The sequence below is a fragment of the Miniopterus natalensis genome, chromosome 17 (assembly GCF_054644295.1).
Source record: "Miniopterus natalensis isolate mMinNat1 chromosome 17, mMinNat1.hap1, whole genome shotgun sequence".
NCBI lineage: Eukaryota > Metazoa > Chordata > Mammalia > Chiroptera > Miniopteridae > Miniopterus > Miniopterus natalensis.
Genome location: NC_142097.1, coordinates 36248857 through 36270387, shown reverse-complemented (window position 1 = coordinate 36270387; position 21531 = coordinate 36248857). Strand labels below are relative to the sequence as shown.

The following is a 21531-nucleotide window of genomic DNA, read 5'->3' as shown; positions in this document are numbered from 1 at the left end:
GACGTAATCTCTCATCATATTTTATTCTGAGAAAGCTTTGACATTTAAAAGTCATTTTTAAAATTTTCTAAAAATGCAACCAATTCACAAAAACCTCAAGGGAAGAACAGACAAAATTAGCTCAGTACCATATGGTAAAACAACTGTAGGTACCAACAGCCTAGAAACGATTTCTGAACCTCCGAAACTGAGGCTTTCGTCAGATCAGTATGATAACAGAAAGTCATACTTATGTACCAAGAGTAAATTTGGGGCATATGAATAAGAAAGCACTTTGGCCTGTATTGTAGGACATGTAAGTAATGAATATGCCTGTGGAGTTCATATTCCTAAATAAATGTTTCTTTGTTTGGGATATCAGCTGGCTTCCAAGAGATTTTCTAAGGCAGAAACCACTGAAATAATCCAATGAGAAATTATCACTGCAACTACAGCTGAGCTATGAGAAAAAGATGAGCTGACCCATACCATTTAGTAATACATGTGGCTTTCTTACCCCTGTAATTCAAGAAGTGGTAGTCACAGGGTAGTGACAGAGCAGGAAAACCATCATCCTTCTCAAAACATGCCAATAGGTATATTGTAATTTATTTCAAAATTTGTAAAAAATAATGGAGTGGGTAAAGAGATGGGTAGATGGATAGATATGTGACAAAATAATATAGTAAAATGTTAATCATCTGATCAAGATAGTGGGTATATGAGTGTTTATTGTAGAATTCTTTCATTATTTTGTATATCCAAAAAATTTCCTAATAAAATGTTGAAGGAAAAACCATGAAAAGGAAAAACACTGCAACAGAGTAAACAAATAAGACAAGGTTTGGATAGCAGTTTTTAAAGGGGATTTAGTTACTCTAGACTCAGACCAGTGTGTGCATCTCGTCAATGCAAATTAGGCTCACAGCAGGCAAATGAATTCTCTCTAGGAAACAGTCTCTGTGAGACTTCAATAATTATAATTACATATCTAGGCTCATAGAGAAAACTGACCTTTATTTAACTAAGGCAAAGAGTAAACATTTAAAAAACAAACAAAAATGCATTAAGGCTAACAGATCCACTCGCCCAAATGCAAATATAAACAGCTGCAGCAAGGGGAAAAAGGGAAGGGAAGTGGGGGCAAAGGAACTCTAACAGAATTTAGACTACAGCATATTTACTCATGGAAAACAACCATGAATCATCTTAAAAGAAGTCAGTCATAGGACTGGCAGGAGAAAGGGTTGTGTGTGACACAGCCAAGGTCTGGCGCAAACAGAGGCAAAGCTGTATCTCCTCCCATTCTTCCATAATGACTCTAAGTCTAGCCTGGAAGCACCTCTGTCCCTCAGAACAAAAGATAACTTCTTAGGGCCCGTGACACGCATGCTCTTCTCTACACAGAGTAGAGGATAACACGTGTGCGTCAGACAAAGCCTGGTATCACGTTAGCACCAAACATAAGTTCAAAAAGCACACTTTTTTCCCTTAAGAAATACTTAAACCAAGTAATGAGCTCATTTATCCACTGACTTTCCAAAAGGCTCACTGTCCCATTACAAGAGTCAAATCTCTTCAGGGTCCACTGTTTATTCTTGGTGGTCTGGAGGCAGCTCCTCCTACCTCCAGAATGAGTTTTTGAAGAATGTAAGGCAATTTGAAGTAGGGCCTAAAGGACAACCTAAGGACAACAGTCTGTGATGTGTTCATTCCAGGTAACTTCTGTTAAAAAAAAGATTAAAGCAGCATCACTGTTGGGTGAGCAGGGGAAGATAATCGTAAAGTGGGTGAAACTGGACTCTGAGCCAGATGCTTTCATTTGCATCCTGTCTCTGTTACTTACTAGCTGTGTGGCCTTAGGATAGTTCCTTAGGTTCTCGATAACTCAGTTTTTCTCACTTTAAAATTAGGGATGATTCTGTGAGGATTAAATGAGTCAATACATGTAATGGGCCTATGACAATGTCTGGTTGTTAACTGTTGGCTGCTATCACTATCCACATTATCAAGCAAAAAAGACATCCAATGTAACCATAATTACTCGCTTCCAACACACATTAAAATAAAAAGAATATTGAGAACATACATATAGATGCTCTGAGTCCCCTTTCCTTTAAGGCTTCTGACATATCTCCCTTCTTCATTTCACCTCCCAATACTTTGAAAGAGCCATGCTTGCTATCTTCACTTACACAGCAGTAACTCATTCTAGAATGGCTTCCTCCCATTTTACTCTTCAGAAATTCTTTTGGTTAAAGTCACTAAGGAATTTCTAACTGTTAAGCCCAGTAACCTACTTTCAGTCTTCATGCTTCTAAACCACTCTTCAGTATTTAAGTTTTAACTAACCCCCACTTTTTGAAATGCATTCCCTTTTTGGGCTTAAGATGACACTTTCTTCTAGTCCTCCTGATGTATCTTTTAATGATCCCTCCTCTTCTTTGTATCCCTAAAATTGTCATTCCTAGGTTGCCTCGTGTAAACAGCCAGCAAATATATGTATCTGACATGATTATGTTAACCCCTACACTTCTCCCCTCATATCTCATCAACTTACCCTACCACAATCACCCAACCTATTAAGTCCTTATTAGCTAGTAAAATTCTTGTCATGTAGTATGTATAATCAATAATATTTAATAAGTAAAATCATGAATGAAAACAGTGAATATGAACTTTCCATTCTCAACTACAGGGAAATGTGAATAGACTGGTTTTATTAGAACAGGAAGGCTAGGGGAAAATAGTTATAGAATGCAAACCCAGGTCTCTGAAAATCACTGCTCTGTACTATGATAATAAAAGGAAATATAACTCATTTGTTTGCCACTTTTCAGGAATACATTCCTGTTCAAAGGCTACTGTCATAAACATTAAATAACAAGACAGTCAGGGGAGAAAACTGTTATTTTCCCAGCTCTGTCTGTATCTTAGGCAAGGTTTGGATGATGGCCAAGTCACTGACAAAGAATAGCATCCCCACAGGAAGCGGGGGGGAAAATAGGAAATGTGCCTTAGAGTTAGTGTCCAGAGGACAGGATAGATTTTTCTGTTAAAGACTTTTTTAAAAGAGAAAAGTTACACACATTCATTTGGGTAACTAAGGTCTTACTAATGTGAGATTTACTGCTGTGGGGAAAAACTGACCACATTTAATTCTTCATTATTATAGGTACAATATGTATTTTAGCTTACAGAGAACACAATTCTAACTACAAGACAGTCATTTTCTAATGGGAGATGGATTCATGCTCTGGTCCACCTCACTTATTTTCTTTTTAAAAATTTGATATGAATTTTCACTTCAGGCTAAGATGGACTAACAAGGACTAGATATACCTTCCCACTTCAAACAACCCCAAAACAAACAAACAAACAAAACAAACAAACCTCTAGATAAAAATGTATGAAATAAAGGCTTTCAAGACACTAGACATAGGCAATGAAAAACAGTGATCCCTGAGACATAAAAAAAAAAAAGAGAGACAAACCCTATGCCCACTTACTGCCTTGAGAAAATTTCCAGGCCACGATATGGGGAGGGAGAACCCAGTTAGATTCTGGCTGACTCTCTTAGTTGAGAAAATAGAGCTGAGAATACAGGAAGACCAAGGCAGCAACTGTTAAAAGGACAGAGCACCGGGAAGGAGAGATCTGTACAGAAATAATTCTGAAGATCTGTGGAGCATAACCATTGACTAATCAACAGAGTACTAACGCATATTATAAAACCACCCGGGACAAGGAAAAGACCAATCCAAGAGGACAGAGAAAAGCGTACTCACTGCTTATACAGGGCCAGGAACAGTGCCTGTCCCTACCAGTCGGAACGAAAAACTTCACAATTTACAGTACACTGGGTAGAACATTCAGAAAGGTCTTGTCTCAGTGATACAGAATAATGAGACCTGTGATAAATGTTGTCCCAGTCCTATTCAATAAATCTTAAGGCGAGACCACAATTAATCATACTGTTTCCAAATAATTTAATATTCTAGACAGAAGTTGAAGAATATTTATAGGAATGCAAAAACATCTAACACCCAATGAGGTAGAATTCACAATGTCTGGCATCCAAACAAAGATTACTGGGTACACAAGGTAATTAGCTGTAGTAAGAATGGATAACAGGGAAGAATGTGAGAAATTCTGAGAGTAGAACCCTCAGGCGATGTTAACTGGCTGTGGATACAGGAGATAATGAAGATGGTGATTCAAAGCTGACTCCAGGATTTAAAGTCTGAATGAGAAGAAAATTGGAGTACTATTAATAGAAATGAGAGAAGTAGGAGCTGTTTTGGGCTAATGAATCACTGTGGTGGCCTCTCTGATTATAGCCCCGATGAAAGGACAGCCACCTGGTAATTAGTGTTTATACGAAACTTGTTTCCCTTCCCTAACACGCCACTGTACTGAATATCTACAATAAGCCATTGTATTACTAATGTTATATTGCTTTTTATATTATATTGTCTATGACAAAGTATAGCACGGTGTTTAAGAGCACAGGCTTTGGAGTCTGCCAGATATAAAATGAATCCTGGCACTCCAATTACTTGACATGTAACCTTAAGCAAGTTATTTAACCTAAGTCCCACTTCCCTTACTAGTGCTACTTACATCAAAGAGTTGTGAGGGTTAAATAAGAACATGTTTAAAGCTTAACTTAGCACTATGTCCATAAAGAATAAGCGCTCCAATAAATGTCAGCTATCACTTTTATATTTGTTTAAAAGTGTCTCATTCTCAACATTTGTCTTAGTGTTTTAAGAAATCCATTGTATTCTATTAATGTGGAAATAAAAAGGGGAAAGGCTTACTCTGGAAAATAATACTTTCAGGTTGTGAATAACTTGCGTATTGAATTTCAGCTTTCTGATATTGGTTTTATAGGACAACACTTTTTCAGAACAATTTGGAGTCATTGCTGAATGGAATTTTCAGGAAGGGAACAAAGATATTTGGAAAATAGTAAAATAGAGAAAACTCAACTCTTCCAAATATTGCTACTTATTACATGTTTCCTCACATTTGATACCACAAAATATAGGGGAAATATAAAAACAGTAAAGCTTTTAAAATGTGAAACATTTGATAAGATAATTATATAACTATGTCAACATAATTTTGTGCTTTTAGATTCTTGGCCTTGAAGGTGACACATAAGATTTATTTTTATTGGGGCATCAAAACTGGTTATTTGAAATTTAAGATTAAAAAATGTTAAGTGAACTCTCAGTGATAAAATAGCTATGGTCCTACAAAGGAAATTCTGCAGTTCTGTTTTTTTCTAGTATCTGGGGAAGTGATCCCATAAAGAAATCTTTTCTATACTATAAATTGGAAAGCTTAGATTATCTTACTGAATCAAAAAATGTTTGCAAAATGTTACCTAAGTAAATTCAGTAACATTATGGATACTTTAATAAGATGTAGTAACTTTTGGAGAAAATAATGATAGAAAGATTAACTGGGAAACTGACTCTTTAAATCTAATTTAGATCAAAACATCAAAATGGCTTAATGGTTACTTATTTTTCTTTATTGCATTTAAGGCATTTAAAAATATTTTCAGTGATTTATTCTTACAGAATTAGATATCATAATTAGAATTTCTTTCATGTTACTTCACAGCCTTTCTTTAAATAGTGTTATTTAATGCAGGAGGTCAATATGTGCCTGTTAGAAGATTATGTGGTTCATAGACTCTCCTCTTTCTCAAAGGTTGTTATTTCTCCCATGTGGGTCTTGTGGGGGAACTTTGTTGTATATTAGCTATTGTTTGGGTTTTCAGAATTTAAAATGGAGTTTAGCAAATAAGGATGGCTTATATAAAAACCAGATCTGTGCACCTATCTGGGGCTACTTTAACAGTAGTGACCTGCTTAAAAAAAAAAAATTTAAAAAATCACAGTCAGACTACTCCAAAAAGCATATATTAGCTTCTATCAGACATTCAAAGACATCCAGTTTGAGTACTGCATTTTCAAATTTTAGGGTGCTCTGTAAAAGCGCTGACTGGGGAAGAGAGGATCAATCTCATACTAGTAAAGCTTACAATCTACCCATCTAAGATTTATATATAGGCATGCAACCCTATCTCTGGATTTTGAATTTACCTAAAAGGAAAGAAATTTAATCTTTTAAAAATAAAACAATGAACAAAGAGACAGAAAACACTGGTGGAAATATTCCCATAAATATGAGAGTCAACCAGGCAATGATCAAGATGACTAAGCAACCTCAGGGATGTGTGACTCAGTGGGCTATTCCAAGATTATTAGCTTCATGACATGCATCTTAGTCATCTTCATAAAGGATTCATTGTTTTAGAAAAGTGAGGGACTCAAAAATGGTGTGAAGCACTGATTTTATTTGATAAAAACTGAAGTCTTTGCTTTGACAAAGCCAAGTTAACTGTGGCAGGGTCAGTGTCACATAAATTCGGCCAATGAGTCAGACTATCATTTGCATATACCCCCTCTGACCTAGTATCTATTAAAGCAGCTATTAACTAAACCCAGTATCTGTAAATGGCCATTTATATAATGGGATTTAGTAAGAGTCCTAAGGAAGCCAACATATTTTGAGAAATAAGTTTTATTTAGGAATGTGTAATGTCTTCAAGCAGAACAGTGTGATTATGATTTAATATCAGGAAGGTTAGAGACGTATCATTAATAATTTATTGTTAATTTACCCCAAGTAGCTCTTATTCAAAGTCATTATGCTATATTTTGCTTTGTGTATTTTAACTCTCCCTGCTTCCCTTTATATATTCCATCATAAGGTTTATTACATTTATTCATAAAAACCAACAACCTCTTCCTTCCTTTTACTAGGTAGCAAAATTAGTTTGTCTTTCTCTGTAGAATAAGAGATCCCATTAAAATGGTCAGAAAGAGTGACAGGTTTCAGGTGGATAATTTCTAGCATAACTGCACATTAACATAATGATGATTACATTTAAAAAATGGATCCCCAAATAATTTTAAAAACTGAAGTTAAAAACTTTAATAAGGTTTCAAATTAATATCTGTCAAGGAAATGAGGCTTTGGGACTAGAAAAGGCACTTGTGGAAGGTTAGCCAGCTATATACTCTGCCCTAGTACATAATCCTCCATAACTGTCATTAAAGCTCAAACTCTTGGGTGGCTGACAGCTAGGAATCTAGTAACTTGTTGCAAAGGGATCCCGGACAGTGCACTTATGTGACCTTGTCTCCATTGTTGGGCCAGGTCTCTAGGAACACCAATTTTGGTAGAACAGCTGTTCAAAACAGCTGCCTTAAGAAGTAAAAAAAAAAAAAAAATTACTAATGAAGTAAATGTTAATGTTAATACTCCACTTGAAGATCCAAATTCTAGTTCAGATGTCACCCCAGCAGTTTCTGCTTCAGCAGTCAAAAGACTACCATTATGATCAAACAATTGCAATTACTATTAAGGTAACTGTTAAATGAACAATGCCTATAATCTTAAAACATGTTCATGAACAACTTCTAACCTATTCTCAAACTGCACTTTTCTGCATTCAGTAAACAGACTGTATGGTTCCTAAAGGCATAGAACTTATCTTCAATTACAAAGGTATCCTCTGAACCAGGGTTCTTAAAGTGTGACTTGGGGACCCCTGGGGGTTCTCAAGACAATTTCGGGTGGTCCACAGAGTCAAAACTATGTACATAATACTAATACATTATTTGCCTTTCTCATTCTCTGATAGTGTATAGTGGAATTTTCCAAAGCTTGCATGATGTTAACACAAAATGGGTCTATTATTGTTTTTAAAAATGGACAGATATTTTTTTTAATTTCTCAGTTTTAATTTCTAATATGGTAAATATCAATAGATATAACTCATATAAATACAAGATTTTAGGGTGCTCAAGCTCATTAAAATGCATTTGTCAAAGCTCTTACAAATCTTTAGATACAAGAAACAGAAATAAATGTCCCATCAAGTATTGATAGAACCCAAATGAAGAGTTCTTAAAAGCACACAGCTAAAACCTTCAATTAATTTTGTTTTCTATGTAGTATAAAATTCATTATTTATCGACTAGCAAAGCAGAAAATAAAATCGACAATGTCAGTATGTTTTCCAGAAGTGAGATGCATGCTGATGCCAATGTGGTAGATTTTAACCAAATCTGAAGGTTTATATAGATCAATAGTTGGGTCCAATCTTCTTTATTATGGCTATGCATCTGGTCTTAGAACAAATAATTTATTTAATCTTTTGACTAAACTTATTCATGCTTGGATATAATCAACCTACCAGCACTAAAGTAGTACTTGACATAATGCAACTTTCTGGGCTGGAAATGTACTATTGCACATACTAAGCAACTAGTATGTGGTTAACTGAAGAAATGGCAAGCAGGATGGATACAACTGAGAATAAAACTATAACTATGGCCATCAACTCACTATTGCTGATGGGAGGTATGGTAATTGTAGCAATACAATCAATTATATTATGCTCCCAGCTGCCTAGCTATCATTGAAAAACTGACAGTATGACTTCTTCCAGAAAGGGCAGCAGGTATAGAGAACCCCTTTTTGGTGAGCTACGCACCTGGCACTACTGGATTAGAATGGGGCACAGGACAGGGGTGAGGAGGACACGAGGAGGATGGAAGTAATCTGTAAGAGAAAATTAAAGATGCACTGGATGCAGCAGAGCTGTGGACTGCTAGCTACTACAGGAAGCAGACTATGTGGTAAGGTTATCAGAGAGAATTGTTTGTTTTGAGCAAATGAGGCACAAGTGGAGATACCAATAACAGTCTCTCAAGTAGCCTGTGGTTGTAACAAAATGAAAGTCTCTATAAAGATCAGGCTCCCGAATGCAGAAACATGTAGTATGCACCAAGAGTGTAAAGAAACAGGTACCTGAGTGGGAAAAGGATAAGTTTAGATGTTGCCAGGACAGGAAAAGCACTGTCTAAAACTCCAAGAAATTAAAAGTACTCTCTGTCACTAGAAATGGCCACTAGAATGGACGTGAAATAAACTCTCTAGCAAAACACATTATCAGCACCAAGTTCAGGATGCAAAATGGCTAGGGTTGAAACTGGTCAACAATCACTTAGGAAATCCAGGGCTTTAAAGAGGTTATTTTCCCCATCACCACCAGCCCTTTCCACTTGTTTTCTTTCAGAATTTCAAGGAATTAATGCCAACACTTCCAAATGTAGGCAAGTACAATGCCTTTGGGCAATGAATTTGTATTTATCTTTCTCTTCTATGGTTACATGCTCACATCTTAAGAGAGGTTTAAGTAAGTGTGGAAATTGGAAACCAAGGAATTTTTTGCCTAGTGCCTATTTCCATTTTCCCCTGAGCATCCCCAGGCAAAGCAATCCTGTGGTTCTAACCTCTTAAATCCTGTTGTGTGCGAGCACCGCCCATGCTCTGTCTTGGCATTCGAAGAGAAGTTCTCAAAGGTGTATGTCTCTGCTCATCCAGGTAAGCAAGGTCCTCCAAGTGGGCAGAACTTGTGGCTGACAAGACAGAAGAGTTTAGTCAGAGTATGTAAATTTCAAAAACTTTCAGTTAGTCTGTATCTCCCAAACTTTGGAATTAGAGCTCACTCCAGCAGATACATTTACCAAGAGTTTGCTGAACTCAAAATCCTCATCAGTGTCTAGAACATGAGCCAGAGAAACATGTCAAGAGTTGTCTTCAGTTCCTTCATCACTATCAACTGCCTGGGCCTATGGAGAATACTAGCAACAAGCTGGCAAACATTAGTACCTGACAACAAAGATTATTATATTTGCTTCTTTTGGGGTCACAAATCCCATTTATAGAATAAGATATAAACATCATCAGTGAAGAAACCTGTTTCAAATTACACTGAGCTGTAAGAAAAACATGACACCCTATTTTCAACATTTTTCCTTTATGGTAAAGAACCAAATATGGTAACATTCTGGAAACAATTTTCATGTGTGTGTGTGTGTGTGTGTGTGTTGGAAAGGTGGGAACCTGGGACAATGGACAGAGAACTGCCAAAGAGCATTTAGGAAACTGTCAATGTCCATGAATTCCAAAAACATTCTGTTGCTTTCTCAAGATAATCAAGTACTAAGGATCTCCCATTCCATCTATAAATCCTTTAATTCCTAACCCAGCCACAAAAGAGAGAGAAAATAGCAGAAGATAAGGGGAAAATGGGATTACATCACTATTCAACATTATTTAGACTCTAAAATAAATAATTATATTACTCATACTGAGATAAAGTTTTTAAAAAAAGGGAAATTTAAAAGCTGGATTTGAACAAGACCTTTTATTATTGGCATTCATCACATACTCCTCTTTCCCTGCTGTACATATGCTTAGAACAATTTAATAAGTATAAATATACTGATTTTCCCTCCCTATTTCAAGCTCATATCGTATTTAAGAACCTTAATTATTCCTGTTAACCATGGAGATTTGAGCATTTGATCTTCCCCGTTTGGGGAAACACTTGTATACACTAGAGAGTAAAGGGAAATATGTATATCTAGAGCTAAAATGAGAAGAGGGGACCCTCTTGAGCCAAGAACATTTATTTTAAAAGATGATTTAGATATCTAATCATTTACGTTACCAGAAATGGTGGTCTTATCAAATATTTACATACATTTTACAGTTAGCAGAGTAATTCCCTGTGAAATTAATTTTATTTCTCTATATTCAGGAAATATTTTCAACCTATAATCTGTTCAATTTTAAAAATACCGGACTCATTTGGTTTATAGCTCACTTTCCTGCCTCTCTGTGAGGACACTGAAACCACAGTTTCCAGACACAGAGAACAACCCAATACAAACTATTCCCTGACCTATGACTTGCCTTGACAGTATTACATTCAACACTGACAGGAAATAATTATCTGATGAAGAATTTTGTTCAACACAATCAATACGTACTACTCTGACAATATCAAATCTTATTTTCCCTTCCTTCCTTTGGAAAAGCATTATCAGTACTACTTATGAATCTGAAAATCTCTGTTAGTCAGATAGGCAGTGTTACAGGATGACCACAGTGACTGGTGAAAACGTAATCAATAATTAAGGTCTGTAGGAATAATAACTCAGGCTAATATTATCCCCCAGACCTTTCTTTAATATGGGGGAGGGACAGAAGAGGGAAAAGAAGAGGAGAGAAAACATTTTAAGTGTGTACAGGAAATATTTTCCAAAACTTGAATTAAAAAACTCCAATAGCAAAGAAAAAAAAAATCACTGTTTTATAATGCTTGATATAATTGGCACACTTTTCTATTAAAAAGGTAAAGAAACAATGACATCAAAAGCGTAGTTTCTAAAAGAAAAAATTGATAAATTGATGTCATCAAAATTTTTGTGCTCCAAAAATATGTCAATAAAGAAATGAAAAAACAAGCAACAGACTAAGGAAATATTTTGCAAACATATCTGATAAAAATTTGTATCCAGAATATACAGTAAATTACTACACAAATAAGACAACAGCCCAATAAAAAATGTGCAACAGGTTTGAGTAGATATTTAACTAAAGAAGATGTATGGATAGCTAATAAATACATAAAATGAGCTCAACACCATTAGTCATTTCATACCCTCTCAAATAATTATAATAAGGGATTTAGACGAGAACAAATGGTAGAGAAGATGTGGAGAAACAGGAATCCTCATGCTGTGGGTGGAAATATAAAATGGTGCAGCCATTGGAAAACAGTTTGGCAGTTTCCTAAAAAGTTAAATATAAATTTACCCTATGATCCATCAGTTCCACTCCTAGGCATTTATGTAAGAGAAATAATAACGTATGTCCACCCAAAGAATTAGAGCAGCACTATTCACAATAATAAAAAATTGTAAAAACTTAAATGTCCATCAACTGATGAATGGGTAGATAAAATGTGGTAATAATAGCCATACAATGGAATACTATTTGTAATAAAAAGGAAAAAACTTCTGATACATGGATGAACCTCAAAAACATTGTAATAGACACAAGAGACCACATACTGTATGACTCCATTTATATAATATGCCCAGAAAAGGTAAATCTATAGAGATAGAAAGTAGATTAGTGGTTGCCTAGAGCTGGGGGTGGGAATTAACATTAAATAGACATTACAAATTTTATCGGAATAATAAAAATATTGTAAAACCGGATTCATGATGAAGGTTGCATAATTTGGTAAATATACTAAAAATTACTGAACTGAGTAAAATATGGCTAAATATACTTGATTTTATACTTTATTTTTAAAAATAATAAAAAATTTCACAGTGCTGCTACCACTGAACTAAGGTGGAAATGAGAATAATTTTTGGCCCATCTGGGTACCTAATGACTTTGACAAATAAGTAAATTATCATTTTGTTGAAGTTATTAGGTTATTTTTAATTAACACTAAAAACAGGTATTTCTTCAAAGATCTAGTTATGTTGTCTAAAACTGCTATTTCTAAACCAAAGCCAAGGGAAAATTCTTCTAGAAAGACAGGAACCTGAATATACTTTACATATATTTTAAATTGAGGTATGATTTACATATATAAAGTATGTAAGTTTTGTGTATAGCTCAATAAATTTTTTATACACACACATACATGCCCCCCCCCTTGCAACCACATTCAGATAAAAATACAGAAGGCTCCCTTAATTGATATTCCCACCAAAGGTAGTGGGAATCATCATAGAAGTGCCATAGTTTTGTCTGTTTTTTTGAACTTCATATAAATATACATACTTCATACAGTATGTATACGCTCTAATATCATCTGTAGCAGTATTACATTCTTTTTCATTGTTGTATACAATTTGTTTATCCAGTCTACTGTTGATAGACAGTTGGATTTTCAGCTTTGGGGAATTATGAATAAAACTGATACGAACATCCTTATTATTTGTCTTTTGGTGAACGTAAGGACTTATTTATTTATTTACTTATTCACAATGCTCACTCAAGGATATTTTTTCCATTGATTTTTTAGAGAGAGTGGAAGGGAAGGAGAGAGACAGAAAGAGAGATACATCGATGTGAGAGAGACACATCAATAGGTTGCCTCTCGCACATGCCCCAACCAGGGCTGGGGATTGAGCCTGTAACTTAGGTACATGCCCTTGACTGGAATCAAACCCGAGACCCTTCAGTATGCAGGCTGATGCTCTAACCATTGAGCCAAACCGACTAGGGCCATAAGGACTTATTTCTGATGGGCATCCTATGTAGGAATAAAACTGCTAGGTTTTAGGTAACAAGCAGCTTTATAAAGTGGTGGTAGCAATTTAGTAAATACTCCTGTGAGCAATGTATAACAATTTCAACTGTATTACATCTTTACTAATATTAGCACTGCCATTCCTTTTAACTTTGTGCGTATGGGTATAGTAGTAGCTCATGTTAAGAACTGTGAAGGATCTGATATTTTATCCTACATCTAAGCTAACAAGCCTAAATACTGAAAAACATGGGACATCTACATCAGAGATGAAAGACAGTTTATTACTCAGAGGAATAATAGTAGCCAGAGATCAACATCTGTGCCAGTTCTCTGAGCCCCAATTCCCACAGGGTAATACAAAAAGGAATATTAGCACTTCCTGGGATTTTATATAAATGGAATCATGTAATATGTACTTTTTTTTTTTTAATCTGGCTTCTTTCACTAAGCATGACTACTCTGAGATTCATATGTGTTGTTGCAGTATAAATAATTCATTTCTTTTTGTTGCTGGGTAGTATCCATTGCAAGGATATACTATAATTTGTTTATCCATTCACCTGTTGATGGGCATTTGCGATGTTCACAATTTTTAGCTATTACAAAAAGATTTGCTATAATCACTTGTGTACATCTTTATAACAACATATACTTTCATTTGTATAAATATTGTTGGGTTTTTCATCTCACGATGTCATTCTCATAAGTTATAGCATTCTAGGATTCTAATATGATGTCACGGTTAAGGATCAACATATTTTAAAAAGGCCTAGGAGAGGAAATATTCTGTCATCATATAAAAGCAAATAATCTTGAAATAATAAAATCTTCTGAGTTACTGTTCTTCCAGATGAGCCATTCTCGCATAGTCACATCTGATGACAGATGCTGATAGTCTCCCAGAAGGTAGAAGAAAGGAATGGTTTAGAAAAGGTACAAAAGGGAACTGGGAAAGACAAGCAGCATTACACTATAACATAAATAATCACATCTGGGAACTAAGAGCACTTGACTATAATAAGTAATTTATTATCTTGTGTCAGTGAAATAAACCTATCCAGGCATTCATCAGGCAAGTAAAAAAGACAGAAGTAACTTTGATTTTTGTAATATGGACAAAGTCCAAATGATGATGCATTTTAAACATGCCAGAATTCCCAATTATTCTGTAAAAGTTCATTGTCTGACTTATAAAAAATACCCTTAGACATCAATTCTAAACAGCTGCTTAAGAATAATGGCTCCATGTTCCAGCCACTTAAACTTCTGAACCATTCCTTTATGACTGGCTGTTAGCGGTGGTGATGAGTTATTCTTTAGCAATGCAGGCACCTGGTGATTTTGTTATAAGATAGCCAGGGGACTGTGAAAACAGTGAGCTCTTAGAATGGAGAAATGGAATTCTTGTCTGCCTGCTACTCCCTCAAACTATGGAGGATGATTTCTGATAATACAAATTGTATTGAAATATACTTTAACTTAATAATGTTTTTTAAAACTTTAAAACCTCAAACTGAAATCCTTTCAAAGGCTTCTGATGTGAGAAAAAATATTTTTAGAAGTTCAACAATATACTTTATAGGTTCTGTTTCTGATTTTATGTGTTTTTATGTATTTTGGGAGAACAAAACAATCACTTGAAGAACACAAGCCTTCCCCTACGTTCAGAGATATACACATGTATATTACCCAAACTCAAAAGAGCAGCTCAGTCAAAGAAGATGAATGGAAAATCTGAATACTGTTAGAGAAGAATTTCTTTTCACTTCAATATATATGCCAGTAAAATGGTCATTTCTGGGAAATCCTTACCTGCTACTGAATTTGGTCGTGGCATAAGATACAGAGGAATAGACTGTACTGACTGTGATAAAACTGTTTCCAAATTCCTCTCTGGGATCTTATTCAGACTATAGGTGGAAGCCGTCATGTTCTCATCCACGCGGTATAAACAGGAATCCATGCTGGACTTCTGAGCCTGCCAAGGTTTTAGGTTTCCTCCAGATCCTAATTCTTTACCACTTTCCCCAACATATTTTGTGCGTTCTACATTTTCAGAATAGCTTGTCAACGTAGCTAGAAAAAAAGAGTAAAGTGAATTTAAAAAAACAACCCTGGAGATTAATCTGTTTATTACTATCCAAACTCAAGACCAGATAATGAGAATATTAGTAACATTATTTTTAAAAAGTTACTGATGATCTTTTCATTTCCATCATTAAGCTTAAATAATTGAAACCAAAATATGTGCCTCTCACATATTTTCTCTATTTTTATCTTAACAACTCTACTTAAATAAACAAACAAATGCATACATGAGCACTAAAGGGCTGACAAAGAAGGCATATCAATGCTAACAATTTCAGAATTTCATCAAAAGGGAATTTATATAATTTTTCATGAACCACTGGAGTACTCCAGAGGTCTCAAAAAGATCGTTATATTTATACTCTTTTTATTCCCGTTTATATGTAACAAATAATTAGAAAAAGAAACAATCCCTAAGTAGAAGCTAATAGAAGGGAAAGAATCTGTCCAAATAAGGAAGCAATACAGGGCCTTCTTGTTTGTACACTTAACTACAGCTCTACTCCTATCTAGTCTCTTAATGAAATAAAACAAAAACTGAAGAGGCTTCTAGAACTTTATTGAGTCTTACCACTAATTATAAAGAGGAATTATAAACAGGAAAATTTCCATCAACCCTAGAAATGGAAGGGTTTAAATACATTAAAATCTAGATTATAAAAACCTCCATAATAGTTATAAAACAGGAATAAAATATCATCCCAGGAGAGTTTTTAAATGTAAGTTCATATTCTTTTCTTTCATTTTAAATATACCTATTGTTAAAAGAAGAGACTTAAGTTCTAAGTTTGTGAGGTAATTTCCATGGTTCTTTTTAGTGAAGTTTTCTCTTTGGAAATTTAAATGGAATTCTGGATTTTGTAGTAACAAGGGAAGATGATGAATTACAAAGCAAGACACCCTGGTTGCCTTCCAGCCTTGCAGCTCTTTATAATATGTCCTCCTTGCATCTGAGAATTAAGTACTGCCAACTGGTCTCCGAATCCTCACTGATATGAGGGAGGCCAGTTCCATGGCAACATCTCCTTGTCAACTCCATCAGAGTGGGCAGTCACTATTAGCCTTCTCAAAATGCCAGTGGCCCCCACCTCCACTTAGTCATGAGCTATCCTTTTTATATATTGTCCCTATTATCTGTTTTATAAGTGCTGGATTCAATTTGTTAGAGTTTTGTTAAGGATAACAAATATCAGATTTTTTTAAAACTATAATCGTGTGTAATTCTTTTTTTAAAAAAAAGACATAAAATGATTAACATAAAAACCAACTCACCAATGATGCCACTATCTCTGCTTTCGAGGGTGGAGGTTGGACTAGTGACAGCTCCATAGCTGCAGTCCTTGGCTGTTGCATTTGTACTGACTGGGGGGAGGGTGGAGCAGGGGCTACTGGCTGGTGGAGAGGCAGTGCTGCTAGTCAAGGTAGAGCAGGGACTTATCCGCTGGGTGATTGCTGAGGTCTGAAAAATTGGAATGAAAAATAAATAACATATACCTATCAGTTGTTAATATATCTTATGGTAAAATATAATCTTTGATGAGAAAACGAAGAAAATCTACATTCAGCTTTTACATTTATTAGGTTCTATTTGGTTTTGCTTCCCAGGATAAGAGATACTGCATTCTACAATTAAGGTGAAATTTAAACTTAAAATGAGCAGAGGCTGGGCCAGTTTTTCTGCCTAGAAAATTTCCAGTGACAAGTATTCTTTATCACTGACACGAATTAATGGAAAATTTTTTAAAATTAAGCATAAGTTGATCTTGCTGTTTTCAATCAATAAAACGTTTGAAGGCTTGGAACTTTGTCTTAACAATTTTCTTTAGATAGAAAAAAAAAAACTCCAGCTAAGGAAAAATAAAAATAAGGTTCTTAATACAAATAATTGTTTTTTTGATACATAGGTGGCTTCCCAGAGACAATAAATGAATGCAGGGAAATGCTTTATTCTAAAAGTTAGTCTAAATAAAATGAATCAAATAATATCACTTTAATAAAAAACTAAATTTCTCTGTAGAAACTGATTATAGATTAAGATAACTTTGTATCCTGAAAAATTCTTGCACCTGAAGTTACCTCCTTTTTAAGTTCTTGATGGGAAAGAATAAATAATCACCAAAAAGAGTGGTGGCAATATATTCTGGTTTACTGAATTTAATGGCAATTCACTTTTGTTTAGCTCTTTTTTTAAAAAAAAAAAATATATCTTTATTGATTTCAGAGAGAGGAAAGGAGGGGGAGAGAGATAGAAACATCAATGATGAGAGAGTCATTGATCAGCTGCCTACCCGCAACCCGGGTATGTGCCCTGACCGGGAATCGAACCCCGATCTCCTGGATTGTAGGTTGATGCTCAACCGCTGAACCACACCCGGCTGGGCTAGCTCTTTTTACTCAAATAAATTACTGACATCATGAATAAAAGTATTTATTCTTTCAAACACCAAAGAAATTCTATCCTTTTCAAAATGATGTGTGATCAGTGAAAAAATTACTGATGATAAATTTGACATCTTTATTTTGATTTTTATTAATTTTTTAATGTTTCTTTATCTTTATTGTTGAGACCATTACAGATGTCCCCCTTTTAACCTCACTGATCCCCTCCACCCCACATCCATCCCACCCCAGGACCTCCCCATGCCAACGTCCAGGTCCATGGGCCATGCCCATAAACATACAAGTTCCCTGATTAATCTCTCCCCACCATATTCCCCCTCCCTGCCTTCCCTCTGAGATCCCTGTTTGTTCCACGCTTCTATGTCTCTGGATCCACTTTGTTCATCAGTTTATTTTGTTTACTATATTCCACATATAAGTGAGATCATTTGGTACTTGTCCTTCTCTGACTGGCTCATTTCACTTAGCATAATACTCTCTAGTTCCCTCCATGCTGTGCCAAAGGCCAAAAGGTCCTTCTTCTTCATAGCCGCATAGTACTCCATGGTGTGAATGTCCCACAGCTTTTTTATCCACTCATCTACTGATGGGCACTTGGGCTGCTTCCAAATCTTAGCTAGTGTGAATTGCGCTGCTATGAACATAAGGGTGCATAAGCTCTTTGCGACTGGTGTTTGGGGTTCCTTATGGTATATTCCTAGAAGTGGGATCACTGGGTCAAATGGCAGGTCAATTTTGAATCTTTTGAGGAAACTCCATACTGCTTTCCATAGTGGCTGCACCAGTCTGCATTCCCACCAGTGGTATACTAGGGTGCCCTTTTCTCCACATGCTCATCAGCACTTATTGTTTGATGATTTATTGATGACAGCCATTCTGACAGGTGTGAGGTGATGTGTAGTTTTAATTTGCATCTCTCTGATTAGTAACATAGAGCATCTTTTCACATGTCTATTGGCCATCAGTATGTCCTCTTTGGAGAAGTGTCCTGGTATTTTGACCATTTTTTAATTGGACTGTTTGTTTTTTTGGTGTTGAGTTTCATAAATTCTTTATAAATTTTGGGTATTAGCCCATTATCAGATGTATCTGTGAATATGTTCTTCAATTTTAGATATTTCTTGTTTCTTGAGATATGCCTGTAATACTATCAATTTCCTTCTTAGGACTGCTTTTGCTGTGTCCCACAGACCTGGGGTGGTTGTGTTCTCATTCTCATTTGTTTCAAGCTATCTTTTGATTCGTTCCTTGACCTCATTGCTAACTCATTCATTGTTTAGTAACATGTTATTTAGCCTCCACATGGGTCTTTGTGTGTTTTTTAGTTTTTTCTTATGATTGATTTCTAGTTTCAGACCATTATGGTAAGAGAAGATGTTTGATATAATTTCAATCTTTTTAAATTTATTGAGACTTGTTTTGTGTCCTAACATGTGGTTTATCCTAGAAAATGTCTCACGGGCACTTGAAAAGAATTCTGCTGCTTTGGGGTGAAATGTTCTTAAGATAGCAATGAAATCTATTTGATCTAGTGTGTCATTTAAGGCCACCATTTCTTTGTTGATTTTCTGTGTGGAAGATGTATCCATTGATGTCAATGGGGTGTTAAAATCCCCTACTCTGACTGTATTACTGTCAATCTCTCCCTTTATGTCCATCAAGATTTGCTTCACATATTTAGGTGCTCCTAAGTTGGGTGCATAAATGTTTATAAGGGTTATATCCTCTGGATGGATTGCTCCCTTCATCATTATGTAGTGTCCTTCTTTGTCTCTTTTGTTTTAAAGTCTATTTTGTCAGATATAAGTATTGATACCCCAGCTTTTCCCCCCTTTCCATTTGCATGAAATATAAGCAACCTATCTTTGATAGTATGCTGTTTAGCTCAGAAGAAAGTCACCAAATGAACATGACCTCCTAGTTCTTAGCAATCTTCCTAAGACTTGAACTCCTGATGATCAATTTAGCCACTTTATTCTGTGGTTCCAAGATAGTTTTATGTGTATGATATTCCAAGAAGGCAATCATTCAGCTTTATTATTAACACTTTACCTTTGTTTAATGCTGTACAGTTTAAAAAATTTTTAATATGTTATTTCATTTGCTCCTTTATCAACCAAGTCTGAGATATTATTTCCGTCATTTAAGAAACGTGAAAATGGAAATATGAAAGCTATGAAGTAATTTCTACTAAACCATACAGTTCCCTCATATATTTATTTACTAATTATATTGCATATTATTTTATACCTTTTATTTATATGGCATTTTACAGCAGAGTGTTTCCATATTTATGATTTAACTTGATCCTCACAACAATCCTGTCAGGTGTTATTATGTCATATTACACTGGAACAGTATGGTATAGCTGTTAAGAACATAGGTTCTTAACAGACTGCCTGGATTTAAATATTATTAAACCAATTTCTGCAGTGTGTTTCCATTTTTTTAATATCTAAAAATTGGAATATAAATGGACTCTACTACATTGGACTGTAAGGAAGCTTAAACATATATAGGTCAATTTTACTTGGTGGCTCCTTTACCCATTCATTTAATAAATGAATCAAAATCTTACAGTGATTTTTTTAAAGCTAAGAATGAAACTAAAAGATGTTTTATGAACAGAATAGATACAGTGATTGTGGAAAATTAAGTTATATCTTCAGGCCTCAAAAGGCATTCAGCAATTGGGATTATTCTTCTACACACACACACCCGCAACATTTTTTCTTTCCTGGTATAATAGGTTGATTCATCCCATGTTTCACAGAATTGGTGACAAGCAGTTTACCTGATTTTCATCCTGTACGTCCATGTTGTATTGGTCACCTGGCTGAACTTCAGTGACTTTCTCTCCAAGGAGGAAACCCAGACGAGTCATGAGTGTGTTTGCTGCCTCATCTACAGACGGCGGGGGACCAAGCTCCTGTTCAGCATCACCTAAAATAGGAAGACATCGAAACATGAATCTTTCAAAATAAAATGGCCTATTTCTACAACTACTATTACATTTAGCTTGGTGATTTCCTTTGTTTTCACATTCTAAATCCAAAGTAACAGGGTCCCTGTCTAGAACCTGATTTTCGCACATTTACATATTATAATTGATATACTCTACTCAGATTATCCTCTACTTATTTACCTGAAATCAGTTTGAGAGAATGTTTTTGTAACTTACTGAATAAAAAAAGTTTCCCACTTCTTTGGCAGTTAGCCGTCCAATACAGTCCTCATCTTGGGCTCTAGTTCCTGCCCACAATCACCACCTTTATTCGGGTTCTATTTTTTTCCTTAAAGTTTGTGTAAATATTCTTCTTTATTTTGAAATCAGTTCAAACTTACAAAAAAGTTTCAAGAACACCACAAATAATATTTTTCCCTTAACCACTTGAAAGCACTGACATAATGTCCCATTATCCCCAGATAGTATGTATTTCCCATAAACAAGAACATCCTCTTACATAACCATAGTACCAGTACAGAAATCAGGAAACTAACATTTTACATTATTATGATTCCATGCACAGATCCCATTTAAATTTTCGCATTTGTCCCGGTAATGTCATTTCTAGCAAAAGGATCCAACAATTCAGGATTATGCAATGCACTTAGTTCTCAGTTCTCTTTTCTTTTGATCTGGAACAAGTTTTTCAGTAACTTTTCTTAACTTTCATGACCTTGACACTTTTGAAGATTATAGGCCAGTTGCTTTGCACAATGCTCCTCAATTTGAATTTATCTCATGTTACCTCATCATTTGATTCAGGTTATGCATTTTTGGTAAGAATATCACAAAAGTATTGTTGTGTTAACTCTGATCACTTACTTGGTTATTTAGG

The 21531-nt window shown here is 35.2% G+C and overlaps 1 protein-coding gene across 6 annotated transcripts in view; it reads right to left on the bottom strand.

The window, feature by feature from the left end:
• Nucleotides 1-21531, bottom strand: part of TANC2 (tetratricopeptide repeat, ankyrin repeat and coiled-coil containing 2) — a 205023-nt gene that overhangs the window by 80220 nt on the left and 103272 nt on the right. For all 6 annotated transcript variants that reach the window (XM_087826279.1, XM_087826280.1, XM_087826281.1 and 3 more), the window contains 4 exons: nucleotides 20484-20632; nucleotides 16562-16748; nucleotides 15014-15277; nucleotides 9366-9491 (listed from right to left, as the gene is read on the bottom strand). In XM_087826279.1, coding sequence (XP_087682405.1) covers nucleotides 9366-9491; nucleotides 15014-15277; nucleotides 16562-16748; nucleotides 20484-20632 — 726 coding nt within the window. The remainder of the gene's footprint in view (nucleotides 1-9365; nucleotides 9492-15013; nucleotides 15278-16561; nucleotides 16749-20483; nucleotides 20633-21531) is intronic.